At 54.0% G+C, this 18,195-nt stretch overlaps 1 protein-coding gene across 3 annotated transcripts; it reads left to right on the forward strand.

Moving 5' to 3' along the window:
* The first annotated feature begins 902 nt into the window (after positions 1-902).
* Positions 903-18,189, forward strand: Sun2 (Sad1 and UNC84 domain containing 2). Of its 3 annotated transcripts, none has more exons than XM_050165594.1 (18): positions 903-1,104; positions 3,444-3,602; positions 4,460-4,650; positions 4,801-4,941; positions 5,701-5,796; positions 6,111-6,204; positions 7,284-7,363; positions 9,033-9,160; positions 11,699-11,953; positions 12,501-12,578; positions 13,043-13,086; positions 13,535-13,700; positions 14,121-14,342; positions 14,613-14,697; positions 15,043-15,158; positions 15,270-15,437; positions 15,623-15,715; positions 16,735-18,189. In XM_050165594.1, the coding sequence occupies exons 2-18, from the start codon at positions 3,481-3,483 to the stop codon at positions 16,846-16,848; spliced, it is 2,193 nt and encodes a 730-aa protein (XP_050021551.1). In that variant the 5' UTR covers positions 903-1,104; positions 3,444-3,480; the 3' UTR covers positions 16,849-18,189. The 3 variants fall into 3 exon arrangements, with proteins under 3 accessions (XP_050021551.1, XP_050021553.1, XP_050021552.1); XM_050165596.1 differs by having other exon boundaries at positions 7,290-7,363; XM_050165595.1 differs by lacking the exon at positions 903-1,104 and adding an exon at positions 1,593-1,615.
* Positions 18,190-18,195: the final 6 nt, after the last annotated feature.

An 18,195-nucleotide genomic window follows, 5' to 3' on the forward strand; every position in this document is an offset into this window, starting at 1 on the left:
ACCAGCTTTTGTTATTTAATCATTTCTTGTCCCATTTTTTTTTCTTGGCTCTTTAAAGTGATGGGCACTGGATCTCATCTTCCTTAGAAGTGTTTTGTCCCTAGCTGCATCTGCTGTATCTTTTTTGGGTTAGGGTGGGGGTGGGGGAACAGGTCCCTGGAGCCCTGTACTCACTTTAGGGGGAGGAAAGTGGGAGGATGTGTGGAACCAGACTGGCACGGCGGGCATGGCGGCACACGCCTTTCATCCCAGCACTCAGGAGGCAGAAGCAGGAGGATCTCAGTGAGTCTGAGGCCAACCTGGTCTACAGGGTTCCAGGACAGCCAGGGCTATTACACAGATCTTGTCTCGAAAAATACACAAAGCAAAAAAGGAAAGAAAGAAGAAACTCTGGGCGTTTTGGAAGATGGGTAGGTATCCAAAATTCAACCTCAGAATGAAAACAGAATGTAATCTTCTAATCTCAACTTTTACCTCTGGGTGGCTCTACAAAAGAAATAGAAAACCTCTATGAACCTGTTCCCTAGCCTTTAAAAGGGCAGACACGGCTGGCCCTGGCAAGTCGTCCACACCACCCGCACACTACTCTTAAGCGCGAGTAGGGACCTTCCACCCGCACCCTTCCCTAGGGTTATTTCCAGGACATCCTGAGTAGGCGCCATCACCTAAAGCCTTTAGGGCCCTTGCGCCGGGCGCGCGTGGGCAGGAGCGCACGAGGGCACACTCAAGTCTCACAACCTGGTGGTCGCACTCCCCTCCCGCTTCCCACGCGCGGATTCCAGGGCCCACGCGGAGGGCGGGCCGAGCTGGAGCCTTTGTGTTCAAACCGGCCAATGAGCGGCGACGGAGGGCGGGGCCGGCCGGCCGGGCTTGGCCAATGGGTTGCAGGCTGTCAGCGTTGACTGACAGGCGCACACATACACACTTGGCCACGCGCGCGCCGCCCTGCCCCACTCGCGCTGCGCGGGCCTCGGTCGGCTGCATTGTCCGCCCACCGACCCCGCGTCTCTGCTCCGCGCGCATCTCAGCCCCCGGCCCGGCTCGGACTAGAGGACTAGAGCGCGGCGCCGCCCGCGAGACCCGACGCGGGAAGAGCCACGCAAGGTAAGGGACGGGGTGGGCCCGCCTCCCGCAGCCCCGCGCTGGCCTGGTCCGAGTCGCCGTCCGACCCGAAGCGCCGGCCTGCGCCTCCTGGTCCGGCCAGGCCGAACTACTCCAGCCCCTGCGCGGCGCACGCCCCGGACCACTCGCGGGCCGGCGCCCTGACGCATCGCGGTCACGGGGAGGGCGCTGTCCCCAGGCGGGACTTCCCCAGCAGCCTCCGGGGTGGAGGACAGCCAGAAGCCAGCCGCCCCAAACCGGCCCAGGGCAGTGCCACTGACCGATTCCTGGCACTGGAAGTTCTCAGCCTGCGCCACCGCCGCCTGTCACAACTCTGGGGGAGGAGAGAGAAAGAGAGAGGCCCATTTAGCTCAGTTCCAAAACAGCCTAACCCAACCAAACCAAAACAAAGCCATCGCGCGGCGCGCCGGGGTGTGACTGAGAACCAGGACAGGGGGAGAACGTCTGGAGCACTTTGCGTGTCTCACGGGGAAGTGGAGTGGAAATGTCACGTGTAAGATTCCCCAAGAGAGGGGCCAAGTCTCTGTTGTAATAAGGGTTCTGAAGTGGGGAAGGATGTTTTATTAAAGGGTTTTGTAACTGATGGTGGAGTAGGGGAGTGTCTATCCTAGCGACTCCCCACACTGTAGACCTTTGTCATCTTGTGAAACCTGGACAGCCGCTGTGGTAAACTATTTTGCGACAACAGGATGCAGCATGAAAGATAAAGATAAGGGCCACACAGCTCTGGGAGTGCTGGGAGGTAGCACACTGTAAGTGTTCAGTACCCAACCTCCCACCTCCTCAGAACGTTTAGATTCTTGCCAACAGCAGCGTGGGCACTGTCTAAACATGTTGCAATGTTTTTCCCCCTGGCAAAGGCTTCATCTGCTCCAGCAGGGCAGGGGTTAAGAGGAGGGTGTGGGTATCTGTAGCTGTCAAGTGGGGGTGGCAGCCATAGGTGGAACTACCTTATAAGGACTGGAATACAACCCAGGCCCCAGGCCAACTTCCTGCTTTGGCTACTACCAGTTGGTCCCTTTACCAACACCACTACAGAGAGTGAAGGATGCCAGATAGGCATCCCACCTGGGAAGATGCCAGTTAGCCCAGACAGGAGGCTACTTGTCTTGCTAGCTGGATGAACCTGACCTTCTGGTTTCTACGGTCAGGGTTTAGGTGTGTTTCTCACCATTGGGAGGTCAGTGTCTGCCAGGAATATCAGGAGTCCTGATACACCCGATATACAAAGTCCCAATACTTGGAACGTTTGTGTGATCCCTTCTGGCCCAGGCTCCGAGAAGCCTGCGTTGGTCATCCGAGATTTGAATTTGGGTTCCAGGGCTGAAAGGTTTGTTTACTTTCGCTCACGTGGTGGAAGACTGTCTCTGGCCAGGTCTTTTCACCTTGGCCTTCTTGTCAATTTCACCCCATCCCACGGGGTGACTGTGACTGTCCTGTAGGCCAGACTGACTGCAGCACTACATAAGAGCTCCACCTTCTGTATTACTTTCCTTAACAAATATTTGTTGTGCAACCACATAGTTTACAGCTCCGTTCCCACTGTATGTTATACGAAGCTGTAACGCTTTCCAACTTGTAAAGCTTTCGATGGAATGCAGATGTCTAAGCCCTGCAGTCTCTCAGGTCTGAGCAGAAAGAGGCTTGGCTCTCACCTACAGGCTAGTGTCCCAGGTTTCTCCCCTGTAGAAGGGTGTGGTGATGGCCACCTTGCTTAGGCCAGGGTCGTCATTAATGAGTAGGACAGAAACCAGACAGCTAGTAGTCCTTTATCATGGCCATTGTCACATCAAGATGTCACATCACAGTGTGCTGGGAGGCTGCAGATGTGAGCCCCGTGATAATGCAGGTGGGAAGGGCTTCTGTAATCAGGATGTGGCTGGGGCCCCCCCGAAAGGAAGGAACGGAGAGCATACCCGGAGGAAGGGGAGCAGTGGGTGTGGGGCTGGACATCTTGGGGAGAGAATAAAGCCCTGGTGTGGGAAGCAGTGATCAAAGTCCCTGTCAAGTGTGTGTTAGTCTCTGCTGCACTCAGAGGCTGAGCAAGGCCCAGTTCTGGCTCCCACAGAGCTCAGTGCCAAGGAGGATAAAGACAAGCAGCCTATAAACTGGGAAGCCTTGTGAAAAGAGCCACGGAAGGGGCTCGCTGAGTCCTAAGTAAATCCCAAGGCAGGCAGCGGTCAGGGATGAGCGGAGAGAGCTTCATGTCACAGGGCGGCTTCGCTTAGGTGTGAAGGACATCTGTCCTCTGCAGTGAGGTAGCACCTGTGTCTCTCCTTGGCGGAGCCCTACACCTTATATGTTGTCCTGTCTCCCACAAGTCTTTCTTCAGGAGACAGGTCCCTACCCTGCCTCATCATGTCAAGACGAAGCCAGCGCCTCACGCGCTACTCCCAGGATGACAACGATGGCAGCAGCAGCAGTGGTGCGAGCTCCGTGGCAGGAAGCCAGAGCAGCCTGTTTAAAGACAGTCCCCTCAGGTAGGGATGGGGGCTGTTTAAAGATAGTCCCCTCAGGTAGGGATGGGAGCTGTTTAAAGACAGTCCCCTCAGGTAGGGATGGGGCTGGCTGTTTAAAGACAGTCCCCTCAGGTAGGGATGGGGGCTGTTTAAAGACAGTCCCCTCAGGTAGGGACGGGGCGGGCGACTCTTCCTTGCCACTGTTGCGGATGGAGAGGAGATGCCTGTGTTTGGTCCAGAGGCTTCTGCCTTTCTTCGTACCTACAAGGATGGCAGGCCCCAGGATGCTGCCTTCTCCAACCACTGTGAGCAGGGGCCACCCAGCCTCAGGTTTAGTGAACAGGAAGTGGGGAGAGGCAGCTTCATACAAAAGCCAGGCAGGAAACACCACAGCTGGGCTCAACAGAAGCGAGTCTGCTGTGGACGGGTATGGCAGTTCTGCGGCCTTCCCCAGGCCCGCACCTCGCATTTCACCACCTGCAGGGTCTCGGGAGCTGGCTCTTGACTCAGGGCAACAGTGCCTTGTCGTCTGGCCTCCTTGCAGCCTTGAGGCCCCTGAGGCTCTGGTTAAGTCTGGGAGGCCAGGTCAGGTTTGTCCAGATTTTCAGTAGGTTGCAGAAACTCCTAGTCCTACTAGGAAGCATGGGAAAACATTTGGCTTTGAAGTGAGAAACCCGAATTGAATGATGACCCACTCTGTCTCTAACTGGTGGACTTGCCCGTCTCTGGTGAGATTCGGCGAGAGAAGCAGAGAAGTACCTGTGCTGGGAGAAGTCAGAAGTAGATGGGTTGCTGGTCGCCTGGCAACAGACCTACCCATACAGAGTGAGCCTGCCTGGGCTCACTTCCCTGCCTCTCCCCTCATGGCTGTCCCACAGGACTTTGAAGAGGAAATCGAGCAGCATGAAGCGCCTGTCCCCCGCTCCACAGCTGGGCCCCTCCTCTGACTCTCACACCTCCTACTACAGCGAGTCTGTGGTTCGGGAGTCCTACATCGGCAGCCCCCGGGCCGCGTCCCTCGCCAGGAGTGCCCTCCTGGATGACCGTCTACACAGTGAGCCATACTGGAGTAAGTACCCCAGACCCCCTCCTGAAATCTGGGCTCCAAGTTCCTTCCCTCTCAGTGTTCCCAAGAGGCCCTTCTCAGGATGCTTCTCGGAGCACCCCTCAGCCCCAGGTGGAGGCTGTGGGAGCTCAACAGAGCCCCGTCCCCTGCCAGGTGGGGACCTGCGGGGAAGGAGGAGGAGAGGCACAGGCGGCTCGGAAAGCAGCAAAGCCAACGGGCTCCCCACTGAGAGCAAGGTCTCAGAGGACTTTTTCGGCTCTTCTTCGGGCTACTCTTCAGAGGATGACTTCGCAGGTAGGTGCTGCCTCATTAGCTCATGTGAGTGGACTGAGGACAAGGGGCACCGTGACAGTGTGAGATGACCTCACCATAGCTTCCCTGAGAGCTGGGGACAGAGCACTGGAGTAGAGAATTTGCCTAACAAACATGCAACCTTGGGCAGTTCTCTCTCTCTCTCTCTCTCTCTCTCTCTCTCTCTCTCTCTCTCTCTCTCTCTCTGTGTGTGTGTGTGAGTGTGTGTTCACACATGTACACACCTTACTGGGTGTCTGCACCAACACTCTCCATCCTTCCCCAAGCATCCCTCACCTAGGACTTTGTGTGTCTGTGGAATCCTCCTCCACTAGTCTGGGAGTGACCCAGAACCACATCACTGTGTTTTGGGCAGTTTAACCTGGGACTCAAGCATGGTCAATACTCAGTAATTTCTGTTACATGCAGGAGTGATCCCTTGTCTGGTTCTAAGCAACTGCCTAGAGATTGTCAGCAAGGAGGGGTACACCAGGGAAATAAAACGTCAGGGCCTGGGGATGTGACTCAAGGCACAGTACTCTAGCAAGCACAGGTCCTAGGGTCAGTCCCCAGCACCAGGAAAAGATGCTGGAGAGTCCCCGTCTATCAGTTCACACACATGCCTTGAGCTACTGTGTGCTGGGCCAGTCTGGTACTCTGGGAAGAGGATGAGAGACTGCAGCTCAAGCAGAAGTCAGATTCCAAATCTGGGGTTCACAGTGATGGTGAGGAGTCGAATTCGTCTCCTTCCCTTCCCTGCAGGCTACACGGACTCCAGCCAGCACGGCTCAGGGTCAGGGTTGAGGAGCGCAGCGTCTCGGGCAGGCTCATTTGTCTGGACTCTGGTCACTTTCCCAGGTGGGTACTCGCTGTGTGCTAGGCCACTTCCACGCTTCTTATTGTGTCTGCTTGGGCACCCAGGCTACAGAGTCAGGAGGGCTTGTTGTAAAATAATCACTGAGAACCGAGAGCTGTGGGAAGGGCCTAGCAGGTTTGAGCAGGAGCCACTGCAGAACAGGTTGGGGTATATGACTGGGCTGGTGGACTTGGAGAGGGGTCACTGTGGTGTGGGACAAACGGGGCCTGGCAAGGGGTGGGCAGGGGAGCGCAAAGATGGGGAAAGCATAGTGTGCTGAATACGGCTAAGCTTAGGCTTAATGGCCACCTTTCAGGCCGGCTCTTTGGTCTTCTCTACTGGTGGGTTGGCACCACCTGGTACCGCCTCACGACTGCTGCCTCCCTCCTGGACGTCTTCGTCTTGACCAGGTGAGTGAGACTCCAGACTTGATGATGAATCAGAAAGACCTGGCACCACAGGGCTTGATAGAGCAGCCGAGCCTGAATGTGGTCCACCGTTCCCTGGAGATTCCCAGTCTAGGGTAGCTTCTGGTGTAGGCAACTTTCCCTTCCTAGTTAATAACTCAAGGTTCGTACTCATTTGGGCCCTTCCTAAGAACCAAGGGCCACCTAGCCCAGCCACTTTCAGCCCAGAGAGAAAGGGTGGCTTTGCTCCCAGTGGCAAACTCTGAGGCACTAATTCAAAAGTGGGGTAGAAAGTCCTGACTCCTTAGGCCTGTGACAGGCTACATTCCAGAGGTTCCTGCCCATGGTCAGAAGCCATGAAGAGGCATTGTCTGAGGATGCTGTGGGGTTGGTTATTCCCCAAATTCTCGAACCAGCAGAACAGAGGCTTAGGGCCGTGTCCTTTGGATGGAGAAGAAAGGCTAGACCAGGAGGTCAGGGCATTTCTAGCCAAGTCCAGGTCATGGAGTATGGCTAAGTGCTGCTGGAAAGAGGGATGGTCACCAAAGAACCTGAGAGAATCAAGAATCAGTCAGGAGAACTGAGAGTTTGAAGCCACCTGAGCCTCATGGGGAGTCCAGGTCAGCCTGGGCTACCTATCAAGACCCTATCTCAAAAATATATGTGTGGTGGGGGTGGGGAGGCTAGAGAGATGGCTCAGTGGTTAAGAGCACTGGCTGCTCTTCCAGAGAACTAAGTTTGATTCCTAGCACCCACATGGTAGCTGACAACAGCCTGTAACTTAGTTCCAGGGGATACAATAACCTCTTCTGGACTCTAAGGGTACATACACTCACCTGCACATATGTCTGCACACACACGCAGAATTGAAAACAAGTTTTAAAATTTATAGAGGCAAAATTCCCCTACTCTTAGGACACGGGTACAGTTCTAGTGAACTAGCCTGGCCCTAATTCCATGGGAAGCTCAAGGGTACTTGTTTTAAGTCTACCTTAGAATTCTAGAAAAGTCCCAAGGGACTGAGTGGAGCATGGAGGTCCAGATCCCACATGCTGATGTCTGCCTTCTTCTGTCCTCCCGAGGTCCAGGCACTTCTCACTGAACCTGAAGACTTTTCTGTGGTTCCTCCTGTTCCTGCTGCTCCTGACTGGTCTGACCTATGGTGAGCAGGGGTGGAAGAAAGGGAAGACAGAGGCAGGGGTAGGTGTGATGGTCACTAACAGTGCTCCAGGGGTAGGTGTGAAGTCACTGGGCTAACAGTGATCCAGGGGTAGGTGTGGCAATCGCTGGTCTAACAGTGATCCAGGGGTAGGTGTGGCAATCGCTGGTCTAACAGTGATCCAGGGGTAGGTGTGACAGTTGCTGGGCTAACAGGAATCCAGTGGACCAGATCATTGGCAGAGCCCTGCAAGACTTTTCCACTCTCCCCAACCCCACCCTACTGTCCCAGGCTGTCCTGTCTGAGGGCATCCCAGGGCTGAGGGGATGTGTCTCATCTGACCTTGCTTTTGCTGTGGTACAGGGTGTCTCTGGGAGGAACACGCCCCTGGACAGCCACTCTGTGGGTAGCAAGCAGGAACTCTGAGCTATTATTAGGAGCAGCTATTTTCCCTCTATTCCAAATCAGGACAGAGTCTGTGCAAGGGGAATGTTTTTACAAGATCAAGTGAAACCTTTGGCTGCCTTGAACCAGAAGCTGTGAAACAGCGAAAAAAGAACTGGCTGGGACACGAAGAGCTGCTTACCCACAGCTCCGCCCCATTCTGCCTGTCACAGGACCTTGTCATGTTTGCCTTGTGTATTCCACTTCTCATTGGACAGCTAGTTCACTGAGTTTCCTGTTTCATGTGATTTGGCTGTGCATCCCAGGCTCACTTTCAGTGACTGCAGGAGCTTGTAGAGAGTTGGTTTTATCTGTGTAGCCCTGCCTGTCCTGTAACTCTCTGAAGAACAGGCTGGCCTTGAACTCCCGGGTGCTGGGATTAAAGGAGGGCCACTACCACCACCACCAGTGCCCCAGCGTACTTTTATTAATAAGAAGGCATTTTTCCAAATGTTGGTTTCCTTTTTGTTTCCTGTTACAAGAACAACTTGTTCATACCTAGTGGAAACTGGGCATCACCCTTAAAATAATAACCATTTTATTACTCACGACAGCGTGGTGCTTGTCCCACCGGCACTTTCCCAGGTGCTGAGCACAGCTCCATCTGAGCTTCTCCATTTCCTCGTGGGGTTGACAGCTAGCTGGTGTCACAGTCAGAGCTCATGGAGGTGCCAGGGGAGTGTGTGGTGGTGGTGTCTGCACAACCTGCTGACTGTGGGTGCTCCGTTCCTTCCCTGCTCAAGGCTGATAACTAAGTGGCAAACACGACATTTTTCAGGCTCTCTGTTTCTCTGTGGCTGCAACCTTGGGCCCTGATCCTGGGATGCTGCGTTCTCTCGTGTGATGCTCACTGTCAGCAACCCATGGAGCTGGGGAGCTGCTAAGCCCACTCACAAGTGGCCCCTTAAGCCATTTAACCCTTCTTCTGGACAGGGCAGCCAGTGGTGGTTGTTGTCACGGCTCCCCAGGGCACTGCTCACTGAGACAGCCAGGGCTACCTCAGGGCTGGGCTCCACCCCTAGAAATCTGGAGCTGGTAAAGGAAGGAAGGTGCTTTCACACGAGTTTCACTGTCTGCAGAATGAGCGAAGGGACGTGTGTGTGTCTGTGAGCACTGAGTGCGCTGTGAGGTCATGAGGTGTCATTTCCATGCCTGGGAGAGCTGGACTCACAGTGAGTGACACAGGCCGCATGACAGATTCTAAGCAGCACTCTCTCCCTGTGCCTAGGTGCTTGGTATTTTTACCCCTTCGGGCTGCATACACTGCAACCCACATTGGCCTCCTGGTGGGCAGCAAAGGAGAGCAGGAGGCAACCAGAGGTGTGGGAATCCAGAGATGCCTCCCTGCACTCCCAGGTGAGTCCACAGGGCTGAGGGTGGTGGGCGAACTCCAGTCTGCCTTTGCAGGGGGCACCCCAGCTCGCACAAAGCCACAGAACTACAAAACCCTTTCCCCTAAACACAACTCAAGGTATGTATGTGCTCAGAAAGCAGAAGGAAGGGGTGGCAAACGGTTTTGTTACCTTTCAATGTGATTTCTCCATATTGCCACGGCTTCTGTGTGTAACATCCTCATAAGGTACCTCCTACTCCTTTCCCAACTTAAACTTGTGACTTAAGACTGCAAGTTTGTAGTAGCTGTGGTCTGGAGGTCCCTTCTGGGCTGAACCAGGACAGGTGGTGCTAGTGGGACAGCAGGCTTAGGCCTTCACAAGGACAACTGCTCCCAGGTGCTCCTTGTTCGCCTATCAGGCTAGCCTGGGCTTCCTCCCATGGCAGCTCAGCTGTGTTCTAGGAGCGGGGAAACAAGCCAGATGAGATAGGACCTGGAGAAGCAAGTATCAAGGACAGACCAGATGCAAGGAGAGGGAAGCCCCTCCAGCAGGCGACCTGCTGGGCCACTCTGCAGAAGCTGCAGACACGGGAGTGAGAGACGGTGGTCAGTTTATAATCTGCTCAGGTGTTAAGATGGGGCGGGCCCAGGCTGTGCTCTTCAGGGGCCTGCAGTCAGTTGTGGTAACAAGTGAACCAAATAGGCAAATAACAAGAATGCAGTAGAAATACAGGGTACTCAAAACTCTGTCCCAGGGCTAGGGGGGCTGGTTCAGTGCACAGCACACTTGCTGTGTGAGTATCAGACCTGAGTTCAGATCCCCAGTATGACTAGTACACACCTATAACCCTAGTGCTGGGAGGGGGTGGAGTCAGGTGGATCTCAAGGGCTTGTTGGCCAATAAGGCCAGCTGAAATGACATATCTAATGTCAACTTCTGGCCTCCCCTGGTGCACAAGCTAGTACACTTCACATACATGTGTACACACATGCATATACACATGAGCATGGCACACACACACATGAATCTCTTTGTCTCAGCAGGGCATGGTGGCTCACATCTGTAGTCCTGGCACTTGGGAGGCTAAGGCAGGAGAATCACTGTGAATTTGCAGTTAGCCCGGGCTACATGGTAAACTACAGGACAGTCTAGATTAAGAGTAAGACCCTTTCCCAAGAAAACAAACGCTGGGCAGTGGTGATGCATGCCTTTAATCCCAGCACTCGGGAGGCAGGGGCAGGTGAAGCTCTGTGAGTTCGAAGCCAGCCTGGTCTACAAAACTAGTTCCAGGACAGACTCCAAAGCTACCAAGAAACCCTGTCTCGAAAAACAAACAAACAAGCAAAAAACCAATCAAAACAGAACAAAACAAAAAAAGCAGAAAAGAAAACAAACATCCCCCCCCCAAAAAAAAAAAAAACTCTTTGTCCTCTAGTGATTTGAATTTTGCTTGTACCTGCTGAGTTAACCTTGCCACATATTCCAGCATGGACCTTTTCATGAGTATAATCTTATTTCTTAAAATGATGGCATCTCCTGTCATCTGCAAACTCCTTGTAACATTAATCTTTGAAGCGACCAGGAGCGGCTCAGTCTTGGGCCACTTTGCAGTGGAAAGGGGAAGTAAAGGCAGCAGAGCTTGGCCTGGCTTCCGCCAGTGTGAAGACAGCAGTGGAGACAGCGGGTGTGGATAGGTGATGGCGGGGCCGGGGAGGGCAGGCTGGGAATGGCATTCTGTGCTTGCTACCTTTTGAGTCCTGCGAGCATATGTTTAAAACAGAATTTCTAAGACCGGAGACCTCTGCCCCAAAGTCCTTTACCCTTTAAGGGTTGGTTGTCAGACTGCATTTTGTAATTTCTCTTGGCAAAGATTTCGTTGTTTGGTGAATAACAGTTTTCAAAATTCATGACACAGTATCAGATGTCAGCCTTGATCCAAATGGCTGCTACTACATCTCTGTAGGACATTGATTTAGATGAGGACAATGCAGAGCTTTCAAACCATTCCTTCTTGATGTAGTTATCTATGGAAGAGCAAAAGCACTGGAAAGCCAAAGGCTACCCCTCCCGACCTTATATAGCTCATGGGGTGTATATACATATATACGTATACACACACACACACACAGAGTTCACGGGCTGCCCAGCTGGATCTGATGGGAACTATGTTTAGGGAGCTTTGGGCCCAGCTCCTGCAGTCCTGTATCTCCTGGCACGTGCTGCAGTTACTAGCCATGCCCCAGCTGTTTTTGCTTTTTTGTTTGTTTTTGTTTTTTCAAGCAGGAGTCTCACTAGATATCCCTGGCTGTCCTGGAACTCTCTCTGTAGACCAGGCTGGCCTTGAACCCACAGATCTCCGCCTGCCTCTCTCTGCCTTATAAGTGCTGGGATTAAAGGTGTGCACTACTATGCCTCGTTGCCATGTCCCAACTGGGCTGAGTCAAGAGCCCCTTGAATTCTCCTCTTTCTGCCAGCTGTCTCAGTGGCCATCCCCAGGAAGCCTTGTGGTAGGCTCTCCTGGGCCCCCCCAACCTCTGTTCTTTCCCTCTGGCCCCACCAGGCTGAGCAGCGGATTCTCTCCCGGGTGCACTCCCTGGAGCGGCGCCTGGAAGCTCTTGCCTCTGAGTTTTCCTCCAACTGGCAGAAGGAGGCCATGCGGCTGGAACGCCTGGAGCTGCGGCAGGGGGCTACTGGCCACGGAGGCAGCAGTGGCCTGAGCCATGAGGATACCCTGTCTCTCCTGGAGGGATTGGTGAACCGCCGTGAGGCTGCCTTGAAAGAGGACTTGCGCAGGGAGACTATGGCTCGTATTCAGGTGAGGGAACAGCATTGCCGGGGTGTGGAGCTGTACATCCCCTGAGGGCGATGCCATAGAAAACCCTGAAAGTGCACATGTTGGGTGTAGGAAGCCCCACAGAGCATGAGGGAGACAGTCATGTGTAATATAGCATCACTTGCCAGGTACCCTGTAAAGGTGGGGATGATCCACCTTCCATGGTGGGAGTGCCCAGCATGGTGCCTGACACCAGTGAAGTGTTAGACACCAGGTGGTACCCCTTGTATTTCAGAGCCTTGTAGCATAAGGCCAGAAGCTGAAACTTGGAGTTGAAAGCCCCAGAATGAGCCCTGTTAGCTTCCAGTCACAAGTGTTCCTCCAAGCACAGCTGTCAAACCTTAGTCTCTTAGGGCATGATGGCGCATGCCTTTAATCCCATCACTCAGGAGGCAGAGACAGGTGGATCTCTGAGTTTGAGACCAGCCAGGACTACATACCGGAGTTCCAGGAGAGCCAGGGCTACATAGAGAGAGCCTGTCTAAAACAAAGCAAACACAAAAGCCAGTTTCTGCCCCGTATCTGGCAGGAAGAACTGGCAGCCCTGAGGGCAGAGCATCACCAAGACTCGGAAGACCTCTTCAAGAAGATTGTCCAGGCCTCTCAGGTCAGTGGGCTAGGTGTGTAGGCCTGCGCTGAGGATCTCACCACACTCAAGTCTGTCCTTGGTCCTGCACGGATACTGCTGGGGTGTTGCACAGATGGCGAGTGGTCTCGTGGCTTCTCTAGAGGCTGAACTTGTCGCGCATGGATGCTCCACTGTGACCCCTGGGGATGTGTGCATGGGACGAGGTGGTAGCTGTACCGGTGCATCTGTGCTCAGTGAACATGAATGTACCTAGGTGGAAATGAGTCTGTTGAGGTTTGATCTCTGCTGAAAGGGCTGGGAGGTCCCGAGGCAGGGATGGGATTAAGCATTAATGATGGGACCCCCCCCCCATACAGAACAGGTCCTCAGAAATGAAGAATCCTGTGTATTCTACATGCTAGGCAGTCACTCTGCCAACTGAGCTATGTCCGCAGCTGAACTCTTCATTTCTTTCTTGTCTTTGTTCTTCTTGCTGCTCCCAGGAGTCTGAGGCTCGTGTCCAGCAGCTGAAGACAGAGTGGCAAAGGTAACCGCTGCCATGGCCAAGGCCTGTTCTGTCACCATTAGGGCTCTGCCTGGTCTCTTGGGGAAGGCTGGCAGAAACCTAGCTTAGGACCCTGCTGGCAGCCTCTAAGGTCCAGGGAAGATTGGTAAGGACTGGGGGTGGCAGGGCCAGGCACTGCAGAGAAACTGGAGCTGTGGGCTGGAATCTTCCATGTGCCTTATGTTCTTATGGCCAAGCAGTGAAGGCAGCGGAGGCTGCGGCACTGTTGTGTATTCCAAGCTTAGAGGGAATCAGAACAGAATTAGCTCTGAGACAGGCAAGCTAGTTCCCAAGCTCCTGGGCTGTGTTCTCCTGCCAGACTCCAAGGGCAGTCCTCCTTCACACACGCAGGCAGTGAGTGACAGTCAGTCAGGGGGTCCTCTTCCTTCCTCAGCATAGCTTTACCTTACTTGCCTTCCTCTGGGGTTAGGATGACCCAGGAGGCCTTCCAGGAGAGCTCTGAGAAGGAGCTGGGACGGTTGGAAGCCCAGCTGGCCAGCCTGCGGCAAGAGCTGGCTGCCCTGACTCTGAGGCAGAACTCGGTGGCAGATGAAGTGGGACTGCTGCCACAGAAGATCCAGGCTGCCAGGGCTGATGTGAGTTGGAATTACCCAGAGTCCTGTGGAACATCCTCCCCTCTGAGACCACCCACCGGGGGGACAGGCTCTGTCAGCTGGGGCTGTAACCCTAGTCTGTTGTCTGAGATCACCCAGCTGGGGGCGGGTCCTTAGCCTGTTGTCTGCAACCACCCGCCTGAGGGCAGAAGTGGGGGCATTATCCTTGGGCTGTCCTGGAGGCACGTTGCACACGTGGACTGCTGCAGACCTGGACTCTGGGGGAAATGTTTGCCCTTCTTAGCCAGTCTTCCCTAGAAGGTAGTCCCTGACCTCTGTAACCTCTCTCCCAGGGTCTCCTTCCCCTCCAGCCCGGCCTCCCTTAGTGACAGCCCACCAGCCCTGCCATAGCAGCCCCTGCCATTCCTGCAAGCTTCTCAGTGACACTGCCTTTGTCCCTAGGTGGAATCCCAGTTCCCTGACTGGGTCAGTCAGTTCCTTCTCCAAGATCGGGGTGCCCGTAGCAGACTCCTGCAGAGAGACGAGCTGCATGCTCAGCTTCAGGAGCTGGAGAGCAAGATCCTTGCCAGCATGGCTGAGATGCAGGGCAAGTCAGCCAGGGAGGCTGCAGCTTCTCTGGGCCCGACACTGCAGAAAGAAGGCATGGTCGGGGTGACAGAGGAGGTAAGGACGACTACCCTCCCCACACACTGCTTTCTTCCCCGGAAGCTGTAGACCTCAACAGTCCTACGCTGCCAGCTCCTCATATGTTCTAGGACATAAGTGATGGACCCTCTGGTTAGAGGTTTGGGTGTATGTTCTGGGCCAGGTGTGGGTGGTGGAGGTGTACAAGACCTGTTTGGGTACCACTGTGCCCGTCTAGCAGGGTCAGTCATGGGTGTGCATGCAGTGTCTGTGCCCCATTCACATCTGTCTTCCGGGGACATGTTTCAGCAAGTGCACCGGATCGTCAAGCAGGCCCTGCAGCGCTACAGCGAGGACCGTATTGGAATGGTAGACTACGCCCTGGAATCAGGAGGTGTGTGTCCTGCCTTCACCACTTTGCCTTACCTTGGTTCTTATAATGGCTAGGCCTCAAGTCTGCCAGGCAGCACAGTGCTAAGCAGACAGCTCGAGGCCAGTGCTGGACACCCAACGGGACTCCCACCCAAGGCCAGGGATGGCTGAGAGAAGCCATGAGGCACTGAGTGGCATTCCTGGCTGGAAGAGGCCTTGTGAATTTAGGCTAGAGCTAAGGGCTGGGTTTAAGGTCCTTATCCCCATGTTCTGTGAGGAGAAAGGCAATGGCTCTTCAACCCTGGAACCCAGGAGCTTATTGGGCCTCTCCACTGAGAGTTTAAAGAAACTTTCTCTCCTGGGACAGGAGCCAGTGTTATCAGTACCCGGTGTTCCGAGACTTACGAGACAAAGACGGCCCTCCTCAGCCTCTTCGGCATCCCCTTGTGGTACCACTCGCAGTCACCCCGAGTCATTCTCCAGGTGGGCACTCAGTAAGGGCTCAGTGCACTCTGAACACAGTGGGGGATGCCCCCTCAGTCAGCCAGACCTGGTTTAAAGCCCCTTATCTGACATGCCTTTCACCTCCTCCAGCCAGATGTGCACCCGGGCAACTGCTGGGCCTTCCAGGGGCCTCAGGGCTTTGCTGTGGTCCGCCTCTCTGCTCGCATCCGCCCCACAGCTGTCACCTTAGAACATGTGCCCAAGGCCTTGTCACCCAACAGCACCATCTCCAGTGCTCCCAAGGACTTTGCCATCTTTGTGAGTACCTGTTCCGTGTAGGGGCAGAGGTGGCTCTGGCAGTGACGGGGTTAGTGCATTTGAAAGAGGAGAGCCAGGGTGAGACCTAGCCCTTCAGCTCGGCTGTCTGAGGCTGCAGTGAAGACACCAGGTGTGAGACTGGAGTAACCCCCGACTCCACCCCACTCCTACTTGCTTTGCTACAGGGCTTTGATGAAGACCTGCAGCAGGAAGGGACACTTCTTGGCACGTTCGCCTATGACCAGGATGGGGACCCCATCCAGACCTTCTATTTCCAGGTACAGGATTGTGTGCTCATGGGCTGGAACCTCATCCCCCACCCCCACCCCATCAATAGCAGCCATCTCCCGGCACTTGCACTGCCAGGCACAGGGCTCAGAGATCTCTTCCCATCCTGCCTCAGTTCAGGGTAAAGGGTAGAGATTGACTCTCCTGTCAATGACACAGAGATGGCAGCATTCAGGGCTTCCTGAACAGGGGTTCTGCGGAAGTGAGTTTTACTAAAGAAGGGTTGTGACAAGGATGTGACACATGTTCAGGACAATCAGTGTGTAGTCAGCTAGAGTCTCAGGCAGGGCATGTGGCCTACAATAAATGGGCATCCAATCTTCTACGCTTGATAGAGGCAGACCAGGTGCTACGGATGGAACTCAGTTCATTTTAATTCCTTGGTTGTTTTGTTTTTTTCTGTATGTGTGTATAAGTATTTTACTTGCATACAATGTGTGTGTGTGTGTGTGTGTGTGTGTGTGTGTGTGTGTGTACCATCTGTTTGCTTGGTGCCCTAGGAGGTCAGAAGAGGGCTTTGGACACCCTATAACCAGAGTTATAATTAGAAGCTGCCATATGTGTGCTGGGAATTGAACCTGGATCACATGGAAGAGTAGCCAGTGCTCTTAACTGCTGGGCTAGCTCTTCAGCCCTATAACACTATGGCTTTTAAGCTTGACACACACCAGCAAAAAGCAAACCCTGTCCACAAGCCTCCTATGGAAGTTCTATGCATGATAATGCTAACCATGACTGGGAATGAATTTGTCAGTCTCAGATGAACTGTGCTGGTCCTTGGTACTCAGACTGTTCACATACGGCCCAAGGGCTGGCTCATGGGTAGTGGCCCCTAGAACCCTGAAGTTCCCCAGGGCCTTTGGCCTGGAAACTTTGTTCCAGGAAATACAAACTTTAGAAATGTAGGGGTTTTTTTGAACCCCCAGAGGGAGACATCTGGCCCCCCTAGCCCCTTCTGTTGGTGACATGTCAAGGGCCCAGTGACATTGAACCCTTCTTCTCCACTTAGGCCTCTAAGATGGCCACATATCAAGTCGTGGAGCTTCGGATCCTGACCAACTGGGGCCACCCTGAGTACACATGCATCTACCGCTTCCGGGTGCATGGAGAGCCTGCCCACTAGCCCTTTAAGACCTTGTGCCTGCTGCTAGCCTCCTGGGAAGCCCACCCTTCCCAGCATCTACCCCTGCTCTGAGAGTAGGTGTACAGCACCCCACCACTGCCCGCACATGCTTGATAGCGCTGACTTCAGGAGCAAGAACGAAGAGGCAGCATGTGTAGGATTCCCTGCATAACCAAGCAGCTTGAGGTTGCCAACAGGCTCCCATGCCTCTCTTAGCCCTCCCCCTAGAGCTAGGTGCCTGCCAGGGTGTATATATGTAGCATACTTTGGAGGTCTGGGAGTCAGGAAGTGAGACTATTTGGTGGAGGGACTGGCAGCAGGGAGCTCCTGGTAGGTGCCAAAGCCATGGGCATAATAAGCCAGAGCCCCAGGGAGGTGAGCTGGGGGTCTTGTGGCCTTTTAGGACAGTGCTCAGCACTATATAGCGGGAACTCTCTGGCAGGTACCCTGGCCCACAGGGCCCCTGGGATTTCTTGTATCCTGGAGGGTACCAGCTCCTGTGTGCCTCTGAGGACTGCTGTCTGTGCCAACCTAGATCCCCAATGCTGGGGACCATTGCTTTTTCTCCTGATGTGGGGTGAGGGTCTACTTTGTACTTCATTCCTGCTGTATCCTGCCTGTGCTTCAGAGCAAGGTTTCCATTCCCCCAGGGGAGGACCTCCGCTGTCTTTGGGGCCATTCCATCAGGGTAGCCTAGAAGAGAGGGAAAATGACCTTGGGGGTTCTCCTGGTCTAGTGCCAATGGCCACAATGTGGTTCAAGGTTTCAGGTGGAGAGGCCACACTAGCCCACTCCCATCTAGTGAGGGCCCTGCCCACTCTGAAGCAGCTCCCTTGGGCTTTCAGCTCTTGCTTAGACTCCTTCTCTGTGGGGGCAGTTGGGTAGGGGCTGGGAGGGAGGCTGGCAGAAGTTACCTTGTGTGGGGAGGAGGAAGAGGCTTTTAGACTGAATGGCCCTGCTGTATTATATATAGAATTCTCAAGGTCTGTTTTTATTTTTTGTTTTGTTTTTTTAAACTGAAAAGCTACAGGCTTGATTCCTAGCCCCATTCTGCGGGGCACCAGCTGTTACTCAGTTCCCAGTTCCTGGCCTCTGAGAGGGACTTGGTTCTGGCCTATGGGAAGGGCCAAGGGGAGCTGCCAGGCAGGGGCAAGCAGAAGCCCTCATAGGTGTTCTGGTGAAGCCACAACCTGCACATCCCTGCCCTCAGGGCTTGTTTTGCGCTCTCTTGTCACAAATGCTGCACTGTTGGTTCTTTTTTAAAACAAACAAAACAAAAAACCTCTCCGGACTGTAATTTATGCCTATGCAAAAAAATAAAGTATGCCCGGGATCAATGGATTATGT

Source organism: Alexandromys fortis, unplaced genomic scaffold, assembly GCF_014885135.2.
Source record: "Alexandromys fortis isolate MF-2015 unplaced genomic scaffold, M_Fortis_MF-2015_v1.1 scaffold_157, whole genome shotgun sequence".
Lineage (NCBI taxonomy): Eukaryota > Metazoa > Chordata > Mammalia > Rodentia > Cricetidae > Alexandromys > Alexandromys fortis.

Excerpts from the sequence above, each read along its gene's own strand:
- Sun2 (XM_050165594.1), top strand. The coding sequence starts at position 3,481 with ATGTCAAGACGAAGCCAGCGCCTCACGCGCTACTCCCAGGATGACAAC. Across the intron at positions 6,205-7,283 it reads GACGTCTTCGTCTTGACCAG|GTCCAGGCACTTCTCACTGA; the intron begins GTGAGTGAGACT and ends TGTCCTCCCGAG. Across the intron at positions 12,579-13,042 it reads AGATTGTCCAGGCCTCTCAG|GAGTCTGAGGCTCGTGTCCA; the intron begins GTCAGTGGGCTA and ends TGCTGCTCCCAG.